This window comes from Cygnus olor, chromosome 2, assembly GCF_009769625.2.
Source record: "Cygnus olor isolate bCygOlo1 chromosome 2, bCygOlo1.pri.v2, whole genome shotgun sequence".
Lineage (NCBI taxonomy): Eukaryota > Metazoa > Chordata > Aves > Anseriformes > Anatidae > Cygnus > Cygnus olor.
This window is the reverse complement of record NC_049170.1, coordinates 122,371,748-122,397,574: the sequence shown is the minus strand read 5'-3', so window position 1 is coordinate 122,397,574 and position 25,827 is coordinate 122,371,748. Positions and strand designations below refer to the sequence as shown.

Here is a 25,827-nt window from a genome sequence, read left to right as displayed (position 1 = left end):
TAAAAATTGTTTTTCTTTGTCTTCTTGTTCTTTGGAAATGCATGGACCCTTTAGTATATAAAAATATATATATAAAATATATATGCTTTTGGAAAAATAAAAAATAATTAAAAAATATAGGCCAGTTCCCTGGCTTCAGCCATACATTTTTCTCTCTCTGTTTCATGAAAGTTAAAAGTCAGAGTTTAAGTTCACCTGTTCTGATCTAGTCATGAGCACAAGTTTTACTGAGGACACTGCAACATGACTGAAGACATGAATTAGGCCATTTTTCATTCCAGAAAAAAAGAAACTGTATGACATAGTACAGTGCTGGAAGAACAAGGCACGGTGAGCCCTTGTGTAAGCAGGGCATTGATGAAAGCCTTCTTCCCCTCTGCCTGACCACAGCACTTCATTTCTGCACTCTCCTGCTCCCCTGTTCCCTGCCAGAGTCTCTCCTTTTAGGACACAGCTATAAATCATGCCTGCTTTGTGTACTGGAAACATTTTAAGAAGGAACTGATATGAAATTCTTTTGATTTGCTCAGTTGGGTTACTTTAAACTGCAGCAAGACTTTTATCCCACAGCCCCAAAGAGAGTGCTTGGGTGCTTGGTGGAATGAGTAAAATCAAGAACCTGTGATTGCAGATTTGTCCTGAAGCCTCCAGCTTACTTCTAGCATGACTATTTCCATTTCTTCTCTGTGTCTGACCTTGTTCAATCCCTGAGAGCCCCTGCAGTAGGCCCAGAGCATACTCCTCCCCTGCTGCCTGGCAGGGCAGAGCTGTTGAGGAGAAGGACCTATAAGGGGCCTCAGTGGAACTGCTTCAACCTCAGATTCTCACCCTTGGTCTCACCTAAGCTGTGTCACAGTGGCATCACAGCCATGTCCATGCTTGGCTGTGGACCCTCTTGGTCCAGACCCTCACCCAGAGAATCACCTCCCTTCTGACCTTGTCTCTGACCCATCCTGACAGCCCTGCCAGGCTGTCCCAAGCCATGTCTGATTTCAGTTCCCCTCACCAGATCCAATCCTGACTCTCACCCATGGGCCCAAGTCCCAGCCTCAGCTTGGGGATGCCCTGGGTCCTCCACTGCCCAGCTTCTGGCTGGGGTAGTGGCATGGGACAGGCTACCAGGTCCTGTCCTTACCCCTGGGGGGACCCCACTGCTCCCAGCCCTCAGGGAACCCCAGCTCCCTGGCACATTCTTCTTTATTTAGGGAAGGAAGTCAGTGCTGCTTTTCTCTTCCCCATTTTGATTTCTAGGGACCCAACAGCAAAAATAATAATAATAAAAAAATAAAAATCACAAATTCATGTGCGAGACTGATTTGGCTGCTGGTGAGCACAAACTGACCAGCATTAGTGCAATGTGCTTTTAAACACATCATGCAATAAGCAGTCACCCAGCTCAACAGCCACGCTCCGGATTGACTGGGCAAGAACTTTGATGCAGCTGCATTTAAAGTCTGTGCATGTAACTGCCTACATTTTATTACATCAGGCAATTGTCTGTAGGTTACCTTCCTGCATTATATGTTAATACAACCTTTGCTATTCAAAGCCTGTCTCTCTCTGGCTCTAGTACAGTTGAATGAGACAGCACAATAAAATCCTTAAAGTTCAAACTCACTCTATTTGGACAGTATTTTTGGTGCAGTAGGTCCAAAATTATTCAAGAAGCATATTTAGGAAGATGTTTAAGAACTTAGAGACCAGACACTCAGCTCAGCTGTGCCAGAACCATTCCCCAGTATAGTTCACAGTTAAGATGAAGGAAGGTCTACAGTAATTAGATTTCCTTGTCTGTAGGGATGCAGCTGCTGATCAGCAGGGCCAGCAAGAGCTCTGAAGGCTCTCCTTGTGCTGTTCTCCAACAGACCAGTTGATGTGGTTCCTACATTGGCTGGAGCATTTCCTCCATGAACATGTAGCCACCACTATGGCTGCACTGTGAAGTTTCACACAACAGCCAAACTCAGTTAGTCAGAAATACCCTCGCATGGAAAGTCACAATAACTCCAAAAGTAAGACAGACACTTGAAAGTCCCATTCTCACCCACCTCATCTGCATACTCCTCCCAACAGAGTACTTACTCTCTGATACCTTCCTTAATTCCTACAACTTCTTTTACTGGGATCATGTCACAAAAGTCGTATTGGAGGACTACTTCCAGATGAGCTACCTACCTAAAGAGTCTGTGATTTTCCATATCACAGCAGAGCAACCTTTACACAAAAGCACAATACCTCCATTATTTAGAGGTTTCAAACAGGCTCTAATCCAGCTGCAACAGACCTTGGAGGCAACTGGAGCTTTGTGACCATTATCCCCCTCGGCATACAGAGAGTGGGAGGCACAGCTCCAGCACAGGAAACAATGACACTGGAACATCATTAAATACCAGAAACATCAAATTTCAAATACAATTGAGGCATAAAACACCCAGCATGTATTCAGAATCCCAGAAGAGAAAATTGCTTTTACACAACTTCTTTTATATACAAGATAGACTGTTGGACTTTTAGATACTAGAGCTTACTGATATTATCTTTATGTTCTTACACTGCAAGATAGTTCAAAGCATCTTCAGAGTTTATCCTCTTCAAAGGCTTTTTCCTAAGATAAATTAAACCTAGAAATAGGTTATAAAAAGTGAGCTGACAGCATCTCATACATGTCCTGCATTGTGTCACCATTAGTAGTCTTGTTTTGACTCTGACCTACAGTAAAAAATCCAGTGATGAGGAGTCCACAGTCTGACTCACTTACCCATTCAGGTCCTGAACTATCTTAATCATTGCAAAATGTTTCCTAATTTTCAGAGATCTAATTCTGGTTTTCTGAAGATTACTTAATTTGCTTTTGTTCTGTATTCCCATCCCCAAGGAAATGAGCAATAACTTGTCACTACCACCTTTTACTAAGGTAAACTTTTATTTATATAGGAAGGTTCTTATCCCATTTCTTCTCATTGTCTTCAGCTTTTCTGACATTGTCCTTTTTTTCCAGACTTGTTGCTTTATTGCTTATTCCCTGACTTAGCTCTGATTTGCCTGTTGTGCTAGTACTTAGGCTACAGGTCAGTTGAGGTGAGGAAAGGTGAATATCTGCTGGTGTCCTGCAGACAACATTCCTGCTAAAACAGTTTGGAGACACTGCTTCCTCAATGGTATTACTTTACTGTATTATTTCATTTGCAGACCATAATTTACCCCCAAATCCTTTTGTGCACAGTCAGTATTTTTTCCATTAATCAATCATGGATACTTTATTTAACTTACCAAGAGGTAAGAAAGTCCCAGTAGAGCCAAATGTGTCAGCCATAACTAAACCAGTAATGACAGGTATGTCTAGTGTCTCAGAAGGCTTGTTGGCCTTTAATATGGAGTCTACATCTCATATGCCTTTTTTTTTTTTTTTTTAAGTAAATCCCCAAATGTTCATGAATCACTTTAAAATGAAACATACAAAATGTTCTCTGAAAGGAAATGAATGTACATGTGCCTGTGTATGCACTTCAGCAGACAATAATAATAAGATGCTGGATAAAGGAGAAACTTTCATTGGCAGCTGCACTACAGACAAACTGCCACTTTCCCCAGACTTGCAAAGCTTTCTTATTAAAACAGAACCGAAGGCTTTATCAGAGTGAAACTGAATTTAGACTGCAGTATCCAGCAAAAGTGGCTTACATGTAAATAAGAACCTAAAAAATGGAATGATTTCCTACCATCTCTCCCTAGGTCAGAGTTTATTCCTCCTCCTTTTTTATCGCAGTTTTCAAATGAATTTTCCAGTGCATTTGCAGGCAGGATTTTTCGGCAGCCTTTTTCTCATTCAATACAAATCACATTTCTCCTTTCATACTTACACAACAGAAGGGTAGGATTATCCCTGGGAAAACAAAGCAATGCATTCTCTTTCAGAAACCTCGCAAAGTGAGAACAGCTTAGAGGATCACAGGTCCGAGATAATAGGGGAGGATAAGGGTGCCTTAGATAAGGTTATAGTGTTCTGATGTGTACTTTCGCGGTCAGAAATACTTATCCATAAGCAATGCAGTGCATTAACATATACCTCAGCACTCTGAAGGAGTACAGGCACCGCATGTATCCTGTAGATTGATCTGTGCATATTTAACATACATGACTGGGATCACTGGCCAAGCTAGCAGTCGCCCAGGTTGGGTGTCCGAGAACATCAATGAATTAGACAGCATCTCAGTCATGCTCAGACAACTTCCCTGGGTACAGAGGGGGGCACATATGGGGGGGTGCAGGCCCTCAGGGTGGGGGCAGTTCAGTCAACCTGACTGCTCCTGCTTCTGTTCTTCTGCACTCTTGGGTTACTGAAGCTTGCTCTGGTGTCCCTCCACCTGCTGCTCAGCTATGCCTCTCACTTTAGACACTCGCAGGTTGAATTTGCTGTGGAAAGAAGCTAGAATGGAGAAAAGAGTGAAAGGACTATCACTGGCAAGGCAGCACGTGCTTCTTGTCACACCATATACGTGGCATTATGTTCGTTCATGTTTTTTTTTTTTTTTTCCCACCTTTATTACTTCATTCATATCTAAAGGTGTAGTGGGCTTACGTGGCAAGGTTTTGGTAGCAGGAGGCCATACGGGTGGTTTCTGTGAGAAGAATCCAGAAGCTGCCCCATGTTAGATAAGGGCCCCGCTGCTGGCCAGAGCCGAGCCAATAAGCAATGTTGTTTGCACCTCTGGGAGAGCAGATTTAACAAAGGGAAAAAATCTGCTGCACACAGCATCTGGGAGAGCGAGGAGTGAGAACCAGCCCTGCAGCCCCCCAGGTCAGTGCAGCAGGAGGGCAGGAGGTGCTCCAGGCACGCAGCAGCAGTTCCCCTGCGGCCTGTGGAGAGGCCCCTGGTGGAGCAGGCTGTCCCCCTGCAGCCCATGGGTCCCACCCACATGGAGCAGATCTCCACGCTGCAGCCCGTGGAGGAGCCCCCGGTGGAGCAGGTGGATGTGGTCTGGAAGAGGCTGCGGCCCATGGAGAGCCCCCGCAGGAGCAGGCCCCAGGCCGGAGCTGCAGCCCGTGGAGAGGAGCCCACGTAGGAGCAGGGGGGTCTCCTCAGAGAATTCAGAATTCTCCCTCAGAGAATACAGAATTCATTTCCTCTACTGACATGGTATAAATCCAGAGGAGCTGAAATTATGGCTTTGTGGAAGGGAACACAGGGCTGTCTATAGGAAGGATCAAGGAAGGTGTGAGAATGGCTTGTAACTGGAACTCAGTGAAGAAAACCATAGTGGTCTAAAAAGGTTAAAAAAGTCTTGAGCTTCCCACTTCATTTGTTTGTTTGTTTTGTCCTGTTTTGTTTCAGCTGTGTGTCTTGTAACATACATAAAGGCATGAGAATTTTTCTATTAGATCAGATCAATGGTCCCTCTGGCCCCTGATCCTCATCATGGCAGTGGCCAGCAGCAGGTCCCTGACAAGGGGTTTGACCCACTTTGCAGGCTGGCAAGGTTAAAATAGAAAAGCTATTGATTTGCCTCTGACTACTTCTTATGTATATGGATGTCTTAACTTCAAAAATATGGTAGTCCTTTCACTTGTCATCACTGAATTTCTTCGAAGGACATTAAGGAAATATTTTTCATTGCATGCTTGACTCCTATTTCATAAAATCAAATTAATGTTAAATTCAGAGAAAAACATTTAAAATAAATAGGCTGATTTAGGATGATATATAAATCGATAGCTTAGAATTTTAGTTTCAATCAAATCCTAAATTTCAGTCCTCTGACGATGTATTATGGGATATTACATATATAATCCACATCCATTTTTTCAGATAGATTGTTATTGATCTGTGTAACAACATAACATTACTTGCTGCTGTGATTTAAACCACAAATATGAAAGACAACTGGCACCACATATGTTAATGCATACACAGACAAACCATACACTGCGTGTCTGCAACAGAAAAGTGATAACACTTTCCAGAAGGAAAAAAAAAATGCCAGTAAAGATATTTGCATTTTACCTTTCCCTTAAAAATGAGTCTTTGCTGATGCAAGGTTGCTTAGCATGAGCAGAAAATAGGCAGTTACATAGAAAACTGCCAGCAGGAGGGTAACCAGCTGACTTTGCCCTCTGTTCCCTGCTACAAATGGACCCTCCAGGACATTTCCAGAGCTGAGAAGATTATCATATTCTGGGAGCAAGGGATAGTTGCTTTTTACTGCCTCTATGGTTACTGCACTTATTAAAAACAGCAACTGTGAGACCACATGCAGAATTTAAGACAAGACTTTCCTCTTCCTCAAGGAGCGATTTCATTTTCTTCCATTTTCTTCTATATAGGGATCATGTCTCCTGTTCTGGCATATTAATTATACTGCTCCACCTTTTTTATTGGTTTACCCATGTCAAAAGAGCCAAAATATCTTGCACTGAAAAGCTTTAACAATTAGAATTTTATGCTCATTTATTTGAATAGTTTTAATCTGCCATCCTTCCCCCCAGCTTTCACCTTTCTCTAATCTGTTAGATTTTGAGGTGCCTGTGGCAGACAAGCACTTGTACCACTTCTTTCATGACATTATCAAGAGCATCCCAGAGGCGCATGCTCAGAGCACTCTTACCAGTGCAGCTGCAAGACCTGATATCTTTCTTATCCTCCCAAGGCAGACAAACACCCAGAAACAGGGCAGCTTTGGTGGCAGGGGAGGATTTACCCCCATGTGCTGTTCAGCCATTTCACTGAGCTCAGCACACCCCACACCACGCCCGTGCACATGCTGTCCAAATTCATGTTGTCCACTGTAATTTCTTTCAGACCACACAGAGCCTGCTAACAGCTGCGGTTCCCAAGCATCCTCTGGGGCTGCTTTCAAGCTGCTGGAAGTGAAGGATGCTTGACACCTACAAGAGAGTGGTGAAAAAAGCAAGTATTTTTATGTAAAATGCAATTGACACAGAGGCTCTGAGTTCAGAATAAAGAGTCTAAAATAAATTGTGGTCTGGGGAAAATATATATCAAAGATCATTAGAATTTTAAATTTTTAAATGTACTTAAGGATTCCAGCTTGATATCTCCACTTGTCTCTGATGCTTCTACTGTATGTTATCTATTAAATAGTTAGTCAGAGTTCCTTTTTTTTTTTTTTTTTTTTCCTCCCTTGACTCTTTGCAGTCTGTTCCTGCTGCAATGCATGAATTTGCCTTAACTCATTTTAATTAGGTTGACAAGTTAGAAACTCATCAGAATATCAGATATTTAGAAGATTTGATTTAGGAAAAGCTCTGACAAAAAGTATTCTGATCACTTCTTACGACGTCTCACCTCAAAAAACTCCTATTTATAAGAGCATTCGTGGATACCAGTTGTTCTCAAGGTTCAAAGGCACAAAGAGCCACATGGGATGTCATATTGTTTGGCTTTGTACTATTCTGTTGATACAGCCATGCTATAATGTTCTTTTGCCGAACCAAGCTGTAAGGATGACAAATACAGCCCACAGAGGAGCATGGGTCATTTTCTAGGGACAAGGTACCCCTCCCTAGCACAACATTATACAGTTTCTCTTTTCTGTCACCCAGACATAAGCCCTCACACAAAATTTTGGTCTTTTCAGACAATCTGGGAAGGAAAGGGTGTGCATGTATATGCATGTGTGTGTGTGTGCATGTTTCTCTGCATGTGTTTTTCTTAATCATCTGTCTTCTCTGATTCATAAAGCTTGGGGATTGAGTTTGGTTTCTTTTCTCCATAGGAAGTAGGTGGCACAGAGCCACTTTCAAGTTTGCCCTTCGTTTCCCTTTGTTATCCTGCAGGCCAGCTACAGCAATTGTCTGTCTCACCCACTGGCACTGTCCTTCACAGCTCTTCACTCAGTCCTCATCCCTGCACCATTCATTCACCTTCTCTTTCCTCTCAATATGTGTTTGATTGCCGTACTCCTCACCCCCCCTCCCCATTGATTTTTTTTTTCCTTTCAGTCAGGCTTGTCTTGTTCTTCAACATATGTCTCATAACTTTCCCAGCTGTTGTTGTTCTTCCTCTTTTTCAGACATTTTCTCTCTCTTCTTTGATTCCCTTCTCAGCCCTATCCAGGACTGTCATTTGTGTATGTCATCCTTCTGTCATTCATACAGACTACAGCCGCCTTCCGAAACCCGGCTCTCACAATAAACTGTACTAACTGAATTAAGTTGCTGCCTCCAAGCAAATTAAAACATTTTAGGACAGAGCTTATTTCTCCTCTTCTTTGTCCAACATTTAATTTGCACATCTGTTACTCCTCGAAATGAGTATTCTGCTTATGCTACAGTTTCTTTCTCTGCTACCCTGAAGTCTGCTACCATTTCAAACAAGCTCAGTAATGTAGCAATGTAACATGAAATATTTCTAATATATTGTATCTCCCAAATATTTCTAATATATTGCATCTCCCAACACAGAAGAAGTATCTCCTAACTAAATAGACACAGACACAGACACAGACACAGATTTCTAGGTTGGAAGAGACCTCAAGATCATCGAGTCCAACCTCCGACCTAACACTAAGCACTCCACTAAACCATATCGCTAAGCTCTACATCTAAACGTCTTTTAAAGACCTCCAGGGATGGCGACTCCACCACCTCCCTGGGCAGCCCGTTCCAATGCTTAATAACCCTTTCGGTAAAGAAGTACTTCCTAACATCCAACCTAAAACTCCCCTGTCGCAACTTTCGCCCATTCCCCCTCGTCCTGTCACCAGGCACGTGGGAGAACAGACCAATCCCCACCTCACTACAGCCTCCTTTAAGGTAACTGTAGAGAGCGATAAGGTCGCCCCTGAGCCTCCTCTTCTCCAGGCTGAACAAGCCCAGCTCCCTCAGCCGCTCCTCGTAAGACTTGTTCTCCAGACCCCTCACCAGCTTGGTCGCCCTTCTCTGGACTCGCTCGAGCACGTCCATGTCCTTCCTGTAGCGAGGGGCCCAAAACTGAACACAGTACTTGAGGTGCGGCCTCACCAGAGCCGAGTACAGGGGGACAATCACTTCCCTAGACCTGCTGGCCACACTGCTTCTTATACAGGCCAGGATGCTGTTGGCCTTCTTGGCCACCTGAGCACACTGCTGGCTCATATTCAGCCGACTATCAACCAATACTCCCAGGTCCTTCTCTGCCAGGCAGCTTTCCAACCACTCATCTCCCAGCCTGTAACTCTGCTTGGGGTTGTTGCGCCCCAGGTGCAGGACCCGGCACTTGGCCTTGTTGAACTTCATACAGTTGACCTCAGCCCATCGCTCCAGCCTATCCAGATCCTCCTGCAGAGCCTTCCTTCCCTCGAGCAGATCGACACACGCACTTAGCTTGGTGTCATCTGCAAACTTACTGAGGGTGCACTGGACGCCCTCATCCAGATCATCGATAAAGATATTAAAGAGGACCGGCCCCAGTACCGAGCCCTGGGGGACACCACTTGTGACCAGCCTCCAACCAGATTTGACTCCATTCACCACAACTCTCTGGGCCCGGCTATCCAGCCAGTTTCTAACCCAGCGAAGCCTACGCCAGTCCAAGCCCCGCGCAGCCAGTTTCTTGAGGAGAATGTTGTGGGGAACGGTGTCAAAAGCCTTACTGAGGTCAAGGTAAACCACATCCACAGCCCTTCCCTCATCCACCAAGCGCGTCACTTTGTCATAGAAGGAGATCAGGTTCGTCAAGCAGGACCTGCCTTTCATAAACCCATGCTGACTGGGCCTGATCGCCTGCTTGCCCTGCAAGTGCCGCGTGATGACCCTCAAGATAATCTGCTCCATGAGCTTTCCTGGCACTGAGGTCAAACTGACAGGCCTATAGTTCCCCGGGTCTGCCCTCTGGCCCTTCTTATAGACGGGTGTCACATTGGCTAGCCGCCAGTCAACTGGGACCTCCCCCGATAGCCAGGACTGCCGATAAATGATGGAAAGCGGCTCGGCCAGCTCCTCTGCCAGTTCTTTCAGTACCCTCGGGTGCATCCCATCGGGCCCCATCGACTTGCACACATCCAAGCTCCTTAGCAGGTCGCCAACCATTTCCTCATGAATAGCGAAGGCCACATCCTGCTCCCCATCCCCTTCCGCCAGCTCAGGGCACTGGGTATCCAGAGAACAACCGGTATTGCCGCTAAAGACTGAGGCAAAGGCGGCATTAAGCACCTCAGCCTTTTCCTCATCCTTAGTAACCAGGTTTCCCCTCGCATCCAGTAAAGGATGGAGATTCTCCTTAGTCCTCCGTTTCGCATTGATATATTTGTAAAAGGATTTTTTGTTGTCTTTAATGGCAGTAGCCAGGTTGAGCTCCAGATGAGCTTTGGCCTAAAAATGGCTTTGGCCTAAATACAAAGACTTGTTTTGTAAAAATCATTCTGGTATTAGGGCTAGTCATATTTCAGCAGTAATCTCTCATAATAAACAGCTATGAGGCTGAGTTATTGCCACAGTTTACTTGTGACTGTAAATCAGTCTCAACAGATGTTTATTCCTTCATATTCTATTAAGTACCTGAGATTATGCTTGAAATATGTTGGAATAATCAGTATCTGAGACATACTCATTCATACCCAAAGGATCTGCTGATGATAACATCATTGTAACTACACCATTTATTAGCATTCTCAGCAAGGAGGTGATTTTTTCTATCCCGACCCTTTAAAATATTTATAGCTGTTGGTTTACCACTATGTCAGAGCATTTCCTTGCCTTTTAGCCTATCCCAATACACTTTCCTAGAGAATGGTAAGTATCTAGCATTTGGGATTCCTTGGTTAATAAAAGAGAATTTATAGCTAGCAGCTGACTTGGGAATGCATGCTGTAAACAGAGAAGCAGTTTTCCCCTCTGACTTTCTTACAGAATTTTTGGTGATATTTGACAGTATCTAAGACTTGACAGTCCAGTTATGAAGAAAGAAATTAATTACCATTTTCCCATAAAAGACAGTGGGCAACCTTCTGGCCCTGCACCCCAAGGTCCTATTTGCAGAGGGTCGGTATGCAACCCATGTGTCATGAATGGAGAGAGTCCTTGTGCTGGCTCTCTACACAGAAATAAATTTTACTCTGGCTGAACGACCTTGAAGGAAATATCTTTACTTGGAAGATTAATGAACTCCTCCTGAATTATTTGTTCACCCAAAGCCCCCATCTCCGAGGTGTATGAGCCGAGTATATTGGAAAACAGTAGCAGACCTAGGAACAGCTGTGGTAGCTAGTGAAGGGCTTCCTTAAGCTAACAGCACAAAAAGCACTTTTATCTGGCTTCTTTAAAATGTTTGGTTTCACTCAAGGTGCATCAGAGGGCTTAGGTTTGGTGAGACTGATGAAATGAGAAACTGTGAGGAAGATTACTTGTAATCTAGAACATCCCATCACACGCTTGTTTATGTGAAATCCTGATTCAGGTCCCATCAAAACTGTCTGTAAATAAGTATTTGTTTCACAAATTGATTTTTTCATGATGCAAATCAGTTCATCAAAAAAGTTTCTGTCAAGATTGGTTTGACATGCTTACCTGTCATTTATACAATATGATTGTCATTTGCAAGTAGGGGTTGCTCTGTAAGTTGTGGTGTATGTGACGACTTTGTGGGTTTGGGGTGAGTTCACATCTTATAGTTGGATTATTCTGCACCTCTGACCTACGTGAATGGTGGCACACCTCTGCATGGATTTACTCATGTACAATAATACATCTCAACATTTTTTCTCTCCCTCAATGTGAAACTAATCCTATCTCTTTCATCTTTATCCATCCGCTCATTTTAATTTATTCAGTATCAATGAAGTCTTCCATTCTGTATCATATTTGATTAACTTTAATGAACAGATTCAGAAGCTACTATATTGGAATAAGAGAGAAAGTGAAGACACTATCTTTAAGAAAACTGTCCAAAAGTAGAGCAAAACCAAACCAACACAGCATGCTAAATGAATGAAAACCTGGCACAATAGTAAATTTCAGTAGTGATCTGTGGGTACGAATTATCGCTCCTTGTGGTTTTTTCCTAGTCATCAAGGAGGTTTTGGTCAAAACAATAATCACTATCTTCTTCACTGATATGGAAGCAAAAAATAAAATTCTTGCCAGTGAACTTTGCAGATATCACAGAAACCATGCAATGATAATTGACGAGGAGGACAGGTTTAGCTCTGCAGAAGAGCGTGAATCACATGCTAGACTGTGCCCCCATTATAGATGAGAATGTATGACACATTTACCAGTGGTGTTTGTATTTTTGGAAGCAGTAACTTGGAAGCAGATCTGAGCTGAACATGAGCTCAAAATATGACAGAGTAGCTAAGAAAACAGTGGCAATCTTGTACCTAGAAGGAGGGAATTACTAAAGAGAAATGTGAGATGGTGCTACCACATGATGTTTTCTTAGTGAGTTTGTAATCATTTCATCCATCGGCACACTAAAAACAATATTAAAATGAGAGGAAAGGACCAGAAAAGAATGATGCAGAGTATTAGCTACCTGGAAAATATTCCTAATTCTGAGAGTAAATAAATGCCATCTATTTAAGCTTTGGCAGCACAGAGATATTGCAAAATGTTAAGCTAGGTGGTACTTTGCAGTACATTGTCTTTGTTGTGTTGGCTGCCCACAAATATTTTCTTACCTTGTGGATAAACAGCTAAATTTGATTTCCTTGGGAAACGAAAGGAACTGATTTAAGATCCTTACCTTGCACTGACATTGATAATACAATGGTAGTTTTGCCCTTGAGGAAAAGGAGGTTAGCTGTTTTACATTCAGCATGGTCAAAAGTGAATGTGAAGACCGCTGCTGTAGAGTAGCTAATGTACTAACTTGTTGCCTCAGAGTAACTTCCCTATGTTGCAGCATCCTCAGTGAATTCAAAAGTAGGTTAAAAGATTAGATGGTTAGGACACAAAAATGGAAACATGGGAAGCTGACATATTTTTGTGGTCTCTTCATATTAACAACGTCCAGTAGCTAGAAGCTGAAGCTAGAAACATTGATATTGGAAACTAAAAGCTAGTTTCCTAAAGATATTAGATCTATCAATTGCATTCTTGAAGCTAAAAATAGAGTGTTTCTAAAAGCTCATGCAGAGGTTTTGTCTTTGATAGAGGAAATCTCTTAAAATATTTTGGATCTGGTTTATCCAAGCAGTGACATTACACAAATAATGACGTTTCCTTTTAAAAAATCAAGAAATTTGTAAGAAATGCCTGCCTAGCATGTGGTCCATATACCCACCATATTCCCAGGGGTATAAATGATATAAATGTCTGGGCTGAAAATCAGTTTATGGATTCAAGCAATACTGATATTAAAGGATTTTTTAAAAATTAGCATTTCTTTATGAATCATCCCTTTTAAATTATGCTTTAATGATAAAGAAAGAGAAGTCACAGCCAGTTGGAAATGAGACTAAAGTTAGGAAAAGCATGCTGAAGGCTGAGCTCTTACTTTTGCTTGTCAGCATCATAACATCAGATGAGTTGGTTGCACTAGTGTTCGGGCAAAATCTAAACCTGTAAACATTGTGCTGTCACTGAAGACATATCCATAGAAAAGTTGTCCAAGAAACTTGCTTGTTAGATATAAACAATGGCCCTTTTTCTTTTTACTTTTTGAAACATATATGCACGTGCATTTTTTCTGGTCAATGATCTGTTTTTCTGCTGCTTAATAGGTCATCATGCTCATCATTTCAGGTTCCTTAACATCTTTTAGTCTTATTGATGTCTATAGGCAGTAAAGAAGGAGGAGATCATACCTCTGCTTTCTTAGAAACCAAGTCCTGTTCCTAATTCATACCCAAAGCACTCCGTTCCCAGACCTCAAACTCACAAGTTGCAGTGATACAAAAGCTGACAAAAATGACACTTCTTGTCATTTAAATCCAGACAAGAGTTGAATTTCAGTGGAAGAAGTGAGGTAGAATTTGCATGGGATTTTTACTCAAGAAAGTATATCCTATCACAATAGCCTTGGCCTTTCTTTGTTGAAAGTTAAAATTATGTTTTCGGAAACAAGGTATCTTTGGGTTTGCATACATGCACATATACACGTGGAAACATGGACTTTAAGAAAACGTGAGTCAAAATCTGTCAAGAATCAATTTTCTGTCCAAATCCCTGTGCAGGAGCCCTTGACAGCAGCATTCTCAACTTTCCCAGAGCAGGACCCGATGGACAAGGTTAATCATATGGATTAATTTTTTTGAGGGATCAGAAACCTGAAGACAGCTCTGTATAATACCTAAATCCCTTAATGCAACCAGCAGAGCCACAATGCTTCTGTCCTTTAAAGCTGATGCTTTCTATTACTTCAAGATACCTGCTTATTCATCTTTCTTTTCAGCCCAAGTGCTAAAGGAAGGGTTTTGTGGTTGGAAGAAAGCCAAGCTCACAGTTCACAAAGTCAGGAGATAAACTGCTGGCCTCATTGTACTCAGTAGGACTTTTATCACTGGCTTCAGTTCTGGATTTCACCAAATATTTTTTTATATGCAAAACTATATTTCTGTACATCTATTTGCTTGATCTGTGCATGGAAAGAAAAATAGAAGCACTTCTGAACAGTTTTCACAGGGACATGAAAGGTTTACCCAGAAAACAATGAACATGAAAAATTGCAGGCACATCTGTACTGTTCACTAATAATTTCTGTAATGAAAATGCAAAGCCCTAATCTATTGACTCCTAACGATGAAAGACATTTTCATGGGAGACTTTAGACTGCACCAAGGCAAACTCCAACCTGGAAATCATCAGAATTTTTGATGCTCAAGACCTGAATCTGTTTTTTTTTTCTTTGCTCTCATTTTTATTAAAGATCAGAAGAACACCTGGCAATCACAACAGCTGAATAAACTTCTTCATCTTACTATGAATGCAGGGAAAACAGAATGGAATAACTTCTGACAAAGGGAACAATGTGAACATGATATTTGGGTACAATCACCTTTTCTCTGTATTTATATCACTTCAAATAGGTAGTGAAAGCTATTTAATCATATTAACATTTAAAAATTTAATTTTGTAATAATTAATGGGAGATATCTTAGTTCATTCTCTGTAAATAAATGACCTGAAAAGCATACACTAACCAGAGTGTGTAGAAATTATGATACAATTTGAGAAAATCTCATAACAGAGGTTATAATTCCTGCAATCATTAAAACCAAAAGATATCTGTTAAGAATTCTGAAAATAAGATAAATATGGTCATTTCCTGCTGCACCAGAAGAGCTAGGAGAGCCACCATATGTTTCAAGACATTTGCTTTCTGTCAACCTGTTAAACTAATCTATGATATTACTCAAGCAATTATATAATAGGTATTATTGTATTTATAGCAAGCCAACACTATCTGACTAAAAAATTGAAGTATTTATAGAAGCAAAACAAAACAAAACAAAAAAACATGAACTACTTATTTGATACTATGATACACCCTTGGCTCTGAATGATGTTACATCTGATGAATGAGAGGTGATCAGGTCAGGTAAAAGTTTTAGTGAAATGGACTCGTTATATTTTACTGATGGCTTTGCTTCTTTATGTATGGTCACAAATATTAATTTACAAGTTGAGTGTAAGTGTATGTAAAAAGATAAGGACACTATCTACATTTACCTACTCTGATCCCAGTTGGCTGCAAAAAGCAGAAGAATCTTCCTGCCACAGTGGTCGCGATTTTCTAGCACTCCTGGGAACCCATCAGTCAGAGCCCGTTTGATTCCTGGATCATCAGCCTTGAAGTTTTTGAACATATCCAGATTTAGTTGGCGGTACTGGAAGTACTGAGCCAGCAGTCTGAAGGCCTCCGTTTGGTGAAACTTCCTGGCTCGGAGAAATCTCAAGATGAAGGCATCATCTGTACGTAAAAACCCAATGTCAGGCCTTGTGATGATCATGTCCCTGACTTGCTGGATATCCTGATGCAAAATGTCTGGGTTTTCATTCAGTTCCAGGCGGGCTTTCTCTATAGTCTCTGGACTAAGTCCAGCTTGTAAATGGGTCATCTCTGCAAAAATCTGTTTTCCAAATCCTTAACTTCAGATATTTTAGTGGAAGTGCTGATCCCATTCAACAAATGGTCTGCTGTGAGCGTGAGCCATTCAGAAGCTTTTTGCTATCACGCTGATACCTAACAAATGAAAGTGAAGGGCTTTTCTTATTCCTGCAGAAAGAGTAGCAGGCAGTTCATATGTTATATAATCCATCCAAAGGGAAGTGTTGTTTATTCCATCACTTTCTAAAAGAAAGAGCAAATATATAAAAGGAAAATTAAGTATGTATATAAAGATTACACAAATATGTTTCTGAACTTTATATAAGCATAAAACTGTTTTGTAGGCTTCATATATAAGAGGATAACAGCCAAATAATTTCAGAATCGGTGCAATTAAGACAGTCACTGACAACTTGAATGTATATATTTAATTTTTCAGAAGGGCACTCTGATTAATTAACAATTATATATTTTATCATCTTAGTATTAGAATACCCTTTGCAAAGTTGTCATCTAAAAGTATGGGAGTTCCAGCTTTCCATAACTTCAAGCCCAAGATGACAAAAGCAAAATTGATAATAATTGTTTCCAACCCATAACAGAAGCAACATTTCAGCTTCCTAAATATACAGATTTATACTCATCATAATAAGTCTAACAACTTGTTTGACTTGAATTTATCAGCTGTACTGTCAGCTTGTAGCTTTCCTTGAATTAGCTCCTGAGTTGTTCACAAAACTGTTAAAAAATAAAACTCTACCAACATCACTGGTGTTTTCTGCTTGGTAAAACATCACTGAAAATATTTCCCATTGAGAGTTAATATATCTTCATGGGAAACGCCCCATGAATAAAGTTTTGATGAATTGAATCTCACAGGGTTGGTGTTTTAGTTGTGAAGATATATATTTTACGTCAAATTCTTATTTTCAGTGCCTTGTAGCTTTCTTGAATATTTAGTTCTGAAATTCATTTTCTTTTTCATTCTTGTACTTTACCTAGAATTTGTTTTTATGAGTGTTAGAAGTGATGCTTAAGCTGTTATGTATAAGCAAAACGGTACAGTGAATCTCTTACAATTCAGTGACATAATTAGCAAGAGGCTGTCATCGAAGTCTGTGTAGTTACACTTGTGTGAAATAAGATCAAGGTCTTTTCCAATGTGAAATATGCATGAAGAAAGATCAAGATCCATCCAATTTTTCAGCCATCACAAAAACAGACAAGCAAACAAAATAAAACAAAAAACACTGCCTGACAGATTTATCTCTCTCTCTAATTTCTGAAAAAGAAAATTTGGTTTTAAAAATTAAAAGGGAATCCCTGAGTGAAAGACATGTTTTATTTTATTTGAAGAAAGCTGTTTGGAAAATTATGAATTATTTATAGCACAAACACTGTTTCACTCTGCTGCTCTCCTAGATTCAGTGTTCTCATATCAAACCAAGGAGACAGCAGCAGCCAGAGCATTTTCTAGATGGGAGTGCTCAAAGTTACACTGCAGGATGTGGAAGTTAATCAACACAAGGGAACCCCGAGTTCCCTGTTTTGTGAACTTGCATGTCATTGATACAAACTACACTTTAGATGCCACAGCTGCACCTCCAGGACAAGATCCCTAAATTTGAATACAGACTGTTTCTGCGTATTTGCTTAAAGGACATTTGCAGCGACAGGTAAGAGAAAACATCCCCAAGCTTTTCATTCAACAGCAACATGCAGTTGACTTGTCTATGGGTGAGTTTGCTCAAGGGGAGTTTGCTAAGCAGCCTCTTTCAGTATTTGCTGTGGAGCTGGAGATATGTAGAGCTACCTGCAGGGCAGAATACCCAATGATTCAGCATCAGCCTGGGAAAACTTAGGAAAAGGCAGAGACAGGAGGAAAGAAGGCTGCCTGTCTTTGACAAGTCACTACAGAGTGTGAAAGACTCCAGGAAAACATGCCCTGAAGTCTTGAGGGGGTAATCTATGGCTGCAGGTTACTCAATTGTTAAAGAAATATGGGTAGTATTAAAGATGGGTTACACGCATAAAAGATAATGCCTTTTGCCTTTATTAGACCAAATTAGGATAACTGCTGGTATCAACAGAATTCTGCTGATGTAAAATTAATGTAGGGCTTTGGAAAATCAGGCCAATAATCTGTGCTTTAGATCTCAAATTAATGGTGGCATTAGCATTTTATTGCATAAATCATGTTTTGAGTTAGAATTGCTTCCACAGAGCTAGTTAGGTGTGCTTAAGTATGATACTCTCACAGGGCGATCAGAGTGCCCAAGGGCACCTGGCTGCACTTAAGGGTGCTCAGCAGAGCAGGGGTGGAAGCAAGGAGCCCATCTGGGCTCTGTGTCAATTCTGGCTCATTCATTATGAATTTGAACACCTTTGGAGCTACCGTGACTTGTGGCTGTTAAATATGACCTCAACGGTTTCACCCCTTTTGGACATTTGGGAGTTTATGAGTGTAAAAAACATCCCTTGCTCTGCTCCTTTTCAGACTCACATCTCCCCCAAGATGTTTCTTTGGAAATGAGGCAAGTTCCTGAAAGGTCAACTACAGGCTGCACCAGAAGGAAATGGGGATAGACCAAGGAGGTCTGTCCCTTTGGATCTTCTCATGGGGTTCCCAATCAGTTAGTGTCAAAAATGATGCTACACATTATCATCACATTTTCTGACTGTTTTTACCTTATTTAAATGGATTAGTACCCTTCATCCCCAGAATGATCCCAAGGTGAGAGAGTTAAGGTCCTCTCCTGTCAGACTTTGTTGCCAAAAAGCAATTTACAAATATTCAGTCTAAAAAAAGAAACATTCTAAAATGTATTTCAGAGTTTTCTGGTGGTGAGTTGAGCTACAGGGATGGGATACAGAATCTATAGACTATTCTAATTATCAGCTGGAACAGCCTTTGCACTAAAATGCTTTACTGGCATAATGTTATATATTTCAAAATAATCCAAAATGTCTATGAACAGTATTGTCACTGTCTGAATCATAACACAAATCATGAGGTTAGTAATCCTGTCTAGCACCATCGACTTCAAGGAGTTTGATTTGTATCTGTGGATGACTTAGTTCTCCCCCTGTTTACCTTGACAATAAATTTAATGCTCCATAGCTACCCAGTTTAATTGTCACTGTGCTTTCTCAAATGGTACTGATTTATCCTGATTCCCGAAGGTATAGCAGAAGCACCTTCTCCATTTTCATCTCCTCCCACACATGGCAGTTTCTCCTCGTCTGGTGTTGTGTATAGCTCTAATCCATCTGCCAGTTTTTCAGGTGTTTACATCTTTGTTCTGCATTTTTTTTTTTACAAATGAAGATGCTGGCTTTTTTTTTTTTTTCTCTTTTGCTACGTGTTGGCACACTAGACTCTTTGTTATAGTCTCAACAGCTGCTTTTCTGTGTTGTGACTCTTTGTTCCCAAGGGACTATTTGCTCTCCTAATGTCTTTTCACAGCCACTTACAATAAATCATCCCTTCAAAGGAACAAACCCGAGCTTTAAACGAGGAAAAATAATTAACAGAGATAAGAAACACAACTTATTAATACAGTAAAAAAAAGGGGGAAATTTTGACCAGAAATGTGGTATCACATATGATTTCAGATTATTCTTTTTCTGTCACAAGAGAATGACAAGGGACAGAGAGTGGCTTTAGGATAAGTAAAATACTAAAAGCAGGATATGGTCTTCAGACAAACAAACAGCTTATATATTTTTTTCCTGAATCTCAAAAATAAGTCTTGGTTGATAATAAAATTTATAGCAATACTTAATAATTAACTAAAATGAAAATAATATTTTAAGAATGCATACTTAGAACTTTCTGTTCAAAGAACTTAACATGCTTTACTACTCTCTCTTTAATGACAGCTTCTCGATCATCATTCAACACCTATCTGCCCTACAATATCTAGAGAATTGTCCAAAACTGTCCTCAGTGAAGACACTTGTCTGGACCACTTTATTCTTGCCTACTTTGCAGTCTCTGCAACACCATTTGCCCCTTGAAGGATTGTCCTCATGTCCATTTGGCCCTTCCTCATACATTTAAATTCCAGACAGATTTTAGGGACGTCTGTCTAATGAGAGTTTTCCATTCAGTCCAAAGCTATACACCACGTGAAAGTTCATTACTGCAGCTTTCAGATGGGGAAGGCACTGGGCTTTGATCCTCACCTGGTGTTAATAGTCATCATTGTTATGATTTGTTTCATTATATAACTCCTAGCTCCTAGCATTCATACAGATATTAGCTCTTAAAATCATGCCAGAAAAGAAGGGAGTGGGCAGGGAGGGCGGGAAAACGGTAGTCTAGAATGATTTCATTTCAGAGTGTGGGTGTCATCTCATTAAATTGCTTTCTAAAAAATATTTTGATGTTAACTGTGGAAAACATCTCTGGGCTATGTTCTGCTTAGCAGGGATTTCTTCATAAGGGCAGGGGAGGGTGGATCCATAGCTGCACTCGTAGGAATGGCTCCTACAGTCCTTTGTGGTCTTGGGTACTTTAACAGGAACCCAAAATGGAGATAGAGTGCTCAGACACAGAAAAGGCTGTACCCTGGCTCCATGAAATAATTTCAAAAGAGGGGTGAGAAAATCTGACTCCTTGGCTGTGGGATCCTGGCATCCACCACAGCTAGTGGGGAGAAGTACAGCCCTGAGTGATTTGCCTGCAGTCACGGAAGACACATTTCACAGAGCTGGGAACAGGGCATACATCTCCTGAGCAGCAAGCCTACATGTTAACATCTGGGCAACCTTTCCAGAATACTCTGCATAATGCAAAAAATATGAAACCACATTGCACACTAGGAAATAAAGAGGTAGACAGCAATGTTCCCTGTTTCCCCAGTGTAAGGAGAAGCTTCAATGGCCCAGCCAGGACTCCAAAAGTGTATAATTTCTTTATGCTTTTGGTAAGAGCTACCCCCCCTTTTGGGGACCCCAGCAGGCCTGTTTCACTTCCCAACTCCACTGCTGCTCAGATTATGAATGTCTCCTACAGCCCTTCCCTAAGGGATGAGATTCTCCCAGTGAACCTAAATGAGTTAAACATTGCAAGCTTCTTGCCTTCAAGGCCTCGAGTTCCCGTAAACCTTTGCTAGGGAACTATTACTCCTCTTCAATATGAAAATAGGAAACGTTTCTGACTCTAACAGCTGTGTGGGGAGTTTGATGTTTTCTCACACTTTCCTGGGTTGTGATCTCCTTGCTCAGGTGCAAAGCCTAACATTTCCTTCAATCCAGTAAAAACAATACATCATTACATCCCTACGCCCCTCGTATTACAGTCTTCTTGTCAGCTTGAGTCAGTTACGGGTTACCCGTGGGCCACATCTATCTGTCCAACAGTGGTAATTTAGCCATGGCTCAGCACAAAACATGGCAGCAACTCAACTGAACCTTGTAGCTCCCTGCACAGTAAGTAGGGCAGGCATGTCTGCAGCACTGACCTGCAGCTGCCCTGCTGCTGCTGCAAGCTGACGGGCATCAGGAGAGACTGACAAGGTTGTCTGGTAGATGTGAAATAAACAGATTTCCTCACTATCTTTTGACACAAAATTTGCAAAGTTATTGTCAACTTGAGTATTAAGGAAATAGGACTACAAGCTGAGCAGGGAAACTCAGAGAACTTGTAAATAATAAAAAAAAAAAAAAAAAAAAAAAAAGTTAAGCAAAATAACTGTGAACTAAATGTGTTTACTTCTGTCTTTCTCCAGATCATTATTTTAAAGTTTTACATACTTATCAGCCACAGATAAACTGTAAACCCCTATGGGAATGTGATGCCTGACCTGTGGAATGTCAAACAAGCAACAGGCTATGTGGGACTTCCATGTCAGTCGTGAACTGGAAGTGTCACCATGCAAAAAGCATCCTGTCCACTACTGGATAAAGAAGTCGCTTTTCGCATTGTCTAGAAACTTCCTTCAGCAGAAATTGTCAGCAGTATGTAAAACATGAATTCTGACCCCCAAGCATGATAATTAAGCTATGTGTAGAAATCTGATAGCACAGGATGATAATACTGGTTCCTGAAAACCCCTAAATGCACTGTAGAAGTTGTATTATGCCATCTATACAAAGATATACAGAAGAAGGAAGAAAATATGTAATCAAGATATTTAATTCTACATCTTTAATAACATGAAGTTTATCTGATTTTATGGGACTTTTGCTACACATTACAAAAAACATGCTCTTTTAAAAATATTAAATGAAATGATTGTATATTATTGCCCTGTCAAGAGGAAACTTAGTTCATTACACATTATGACTGAGAAAGGTATCTGCCATCCTGTGGGGTGGCAGAGGGAGGAAAGAAAGAAAGGAAGGTAGGGCAAAGAGGATGAAAGGAGAGAAAAAAGGAAGGAAGGAAGGAAGGAAGGAAGGATGGAAGGAAGGAAGGAAGGAAGGAAGGAAGGAAGGAAGGAAGGAAGGAGAGAGAGGAATTTCTGCACCTAGGAATTCATTCAATTTTCCTGTGTTTTTCTCTTCTACTCAAGTCTGAACACAAACACAGCTATCTTCACATTTCTCCCAATACTGTCAAAATGAAGTTTAATGTAGTTTGATAATACTTTGTTTGTTCATTTTCTCAGTGGAGCAACATGTTAGACTTAAGGACTTTATACAAATACTGCTAAAAAAAAAAAAAAAAAAAAAAAAGCTGTTTTTAGAAAACAGCTAAATCCTAAGAGCAGTGGTAATATCAAGAGGTAAAGGACTTATAATCATCTGCCAAAAACTCTATGAACTTCTGTTCACTGAACTTCCCCCTTTATAAAATGCTGATGTTTCCACCTGTTTTAACTTGTAGGATCTGATTGTCACATCTCGTATTTGTATGCCAGACACCACAGCAATGGGCTGTGAGAGAATATATTTTTTTTTTTTGCAAAACAATAGTACTAAAGCTTCAGTAATTGCATACCTAAATTAAAAACTGCAGAAGTTTACAGTCCTAGTTCGATGGAAATATTCTCCGTCATTTTATGAGGGTGATCATTTGTATTTTAACCGACATGGTCCCCTTTTGGAAGACAAGGAGGCTGTTGTTACATGTTTCAATGAAACACCTTCTGTGTTCAAAGCACACAGAGTTTAAAGAATTATGGTTCAATGTGCTTGGGCTGATTCTGCAATCCCTTCATTGCCAAACTCAGTTGCACTGCTTACTCTGCTACTCAGCAGCACTCGATGCTACTCAGTATAAGAGTATCTGGTCTCTGCACCAGATTTTGTCAGAAATTATGAGATAAGAACGGCAAGGTTCTTAGAACAGGTTACATTATTGTTTCTTGTTTTGCATATACAAGTCTAATCTTTAGAAACTACTCAATAGTTTTCAAAGGTGGATGAGTCAACAAAATTCTTAAGATAAGCAGCAACATTCTATAGCAGATACATATCAGACCCGATTATGCTGACAACACAAACTGTCCCTGCAAACTTCATGCTGGGATACAGACTACAAAACAAGGAAATATCTATAAGGTTATCTGACTTATCACTATATCAAAAAGAAAATCCTTACCTTTGCTATGCAACGCTTGACATAATACTGTTACATAATATGTCATTTAGATGTTGGCATTGCATTAACTTTTATTACAGGAGAAAATCCGTGTTATCATCTGATTACTCAGAAAGCACATGAAAGCAGCCTTTCTGTAATTTAATTTTTCCTTCCAAATATGATCCAGTCACTGTTTAGTGATGGATAATGACTAGCCATCTGCTCCTTAACTTCATTATTCCTGGAACTTGTTTAGATTTCGGAATCAGTATTTTGAAAGGGAAAGCTCTCTTCTTCCTCTGACCTTCTTCAACCCCCCTCCGCTCCCACCAGGATTAAACCACTGCAGACAGAATTAAAGTCAAGCCAGCAGCATGCAGGGGGTTGTTCCAGCAGTTTTTTGGTTTATGTTTATTTTCTGCATGAAGCCCTCCCTGAACACACTCACTGCTTGCAGAGACCACAACTTAATTCTTGACTTCCTCCAGCACAGGATCCATGGGGGTAGGCATGATTCACCCTACTTCTTCCCTGCACACATTACTCATCAGTTTGCCTTTGGGAAAGCAGAACATTTGACTGACCCTGCAGTCTCCCTCCCCTTAATCTCTCACCTCACTCTGGGCTGAATGTACCTGGTCAAAACAGGCATCAATTTGCTGAGAAGCAAACAGGTACCTGCATGTGTTTGACAAGCTCCTATCTTTCTGCAGTTAGCTGGGGTCTCTACTTGGTGACTTAACTCCCAGCTTTAACCCTCGCCCCTCCATCGTCCTCACATCTCATCTGCTCTGAAATTGGATCTAGACTTTCCCTTCCAACTTGTACTCTTTCCCCTGCTTCCCCAGGCTGGTGATGGAGAAGGAAGGCAGGAGGGGCAGATGGGGCAGGAAAGAAAGGAAGGGGGGGAAAGGAGGCAGGAGAGCAGAGCAGGGAGGAGAGTAGATAGGAGAGGAAGAAGCAGGAAGGCAGGAGGCAGAGAGGCAGGGTAAGGAGAAGCAGAAGAGACAGGGTAGGTAGGAAGTAGGAAGTGGGGAAGGGAAGAAAGGCAGGGGAGGTAAGGGAAGTAGGGCAGGCAGGGGAAGTAGGACAGTTGGGAAAGGCAGCCATCAGGGCAAGGAGGAGAGAGGCAGGGCAGACAGTGAGCTGGGGAAAGAGGGAGGCAGAGAGCACTGAGGCAGGAGAGGCAGGAGAGGCAGGGAGCAGGGGAAGGAGGCAGGGAGGGAGCAGGCCAGGTAGGAGGTGTGGGGGAGGTATGGACCAGGGAGTCAGGGCAGGCAAAAGAGTCAGAGTCAGAGAGAAAGGTAGGAGGGGTAGAGAAGGGTAGGAAGGGTAGGAGGGGTAGGAGGGGTAGGAAGGGTAGGAGGGGTAGGAAGGGTGGGAAGGGTAGGAAGGGTAGGAGGGGTAGGAAGGGTAGGAGGGGTAGGAAGGGTAGGAAGGGTAGGAAGGCAGGGAGCAGGGCAGGCAGGGAGTAGGCAGCTGTTAAGAGCAGGGCAGGCAGGAGCAGGCAGGAGCAGGCAGGGGCAGGCAGGGGCAAGCAGGAGCAGGCAGGGGCAGGTAGGGGCAGGCAGGGGAAGGCAGGAGCAGGCAGGGCTCGGCCCCCGCCCGCAGCGCGGCCGGAGCTGTCCGCCCGGAGGGTGCTGAAACGCCGCAGCCCGGGCCCGGCGGCGCGGGGAAGGGGGGGACGGGATCGCGGCGAGCCGCCCTGCCGCAAACCGAGAAAAGACAAATCCAAATACCTGCACAGAGCCAGGCAGCCTGCCGCCGGGAGGGTTTGGGTTTGTTTTGTTTTTTTTTTATCCCCCTGTAGGTGTCCTTGCTGTTGAGCTGGGTGGGTGAGCAAGATCTCCCGGCTCCCAGGTTCAGGCTCAGATCTCTCTAGAAAACTGTGAATGAGCGAGCGCCAGCTCCACGGGGCTATGATTTTTTTTTTTTTTTTTTTTTTTGGTAGGAGGCGTGTGCACCAAAGCCTGGGTCCTTCCACTCGGCGGCTGCCGTCCCCCTGGGTCCTAAGCCCTCCTGCCGCCCGCCCGGCTGCCTCCCGGCGCTCCCAGGCTGCGGGCTCGGCGCTCCGCCACCGCCGGGGGAGTGGTGACAAAGGAGCCGCGGGCTGCCGACAGCCGGGAAAGCAGCAGCACAGCCGGTCAGTGCGAGCTTAGCAGTGTGGGCTTTCGCCTGGTGACACGGTCTTCGCCGCCTTTATTTCGCGCATCGCCTCTTTCCAGGGGAAAGTTGGGGAGAGCGCAACCTCCTGCGACATTTACAGCAGCCACAGAAAGGGCAATCTGCATGAATTATAGATAGGATG

The 25,827-nt window shown here is 42.1% G+C and overlaps 1 protein-coding gene across 1 annotated transcript in view; it reads right to left on the bottom strand.

Annotated features, from left to right (window-relative positions):
• The window catches only part of CLVS1 (clavesin 1), a 104,325-nt gene extending 78,894 nt beyond the window's left edge, over positions 1–25,431 (bottom strand). Inside the window, exons 1-2 of the mRNA XM_040545727.1 lie at positions 25,259–25,431; positions 15,607–16,228 (exon numbers count right to left, since the gene is read on the bottom strand). Coding sequence (XP_040401661.1) covers positions 15,607–15,995 — 389 coding nt within the window. The 5' untranslated portion in view covers positions 15,996–16,228; positions 25,259–25,431. The remainder of the gene's footprint in view (positions 1–15,606; positions 16,229–25,258) is intronic.
• Between the last annotated feature and the right edge of the window lie 396 nt (positions 25,432–25,827).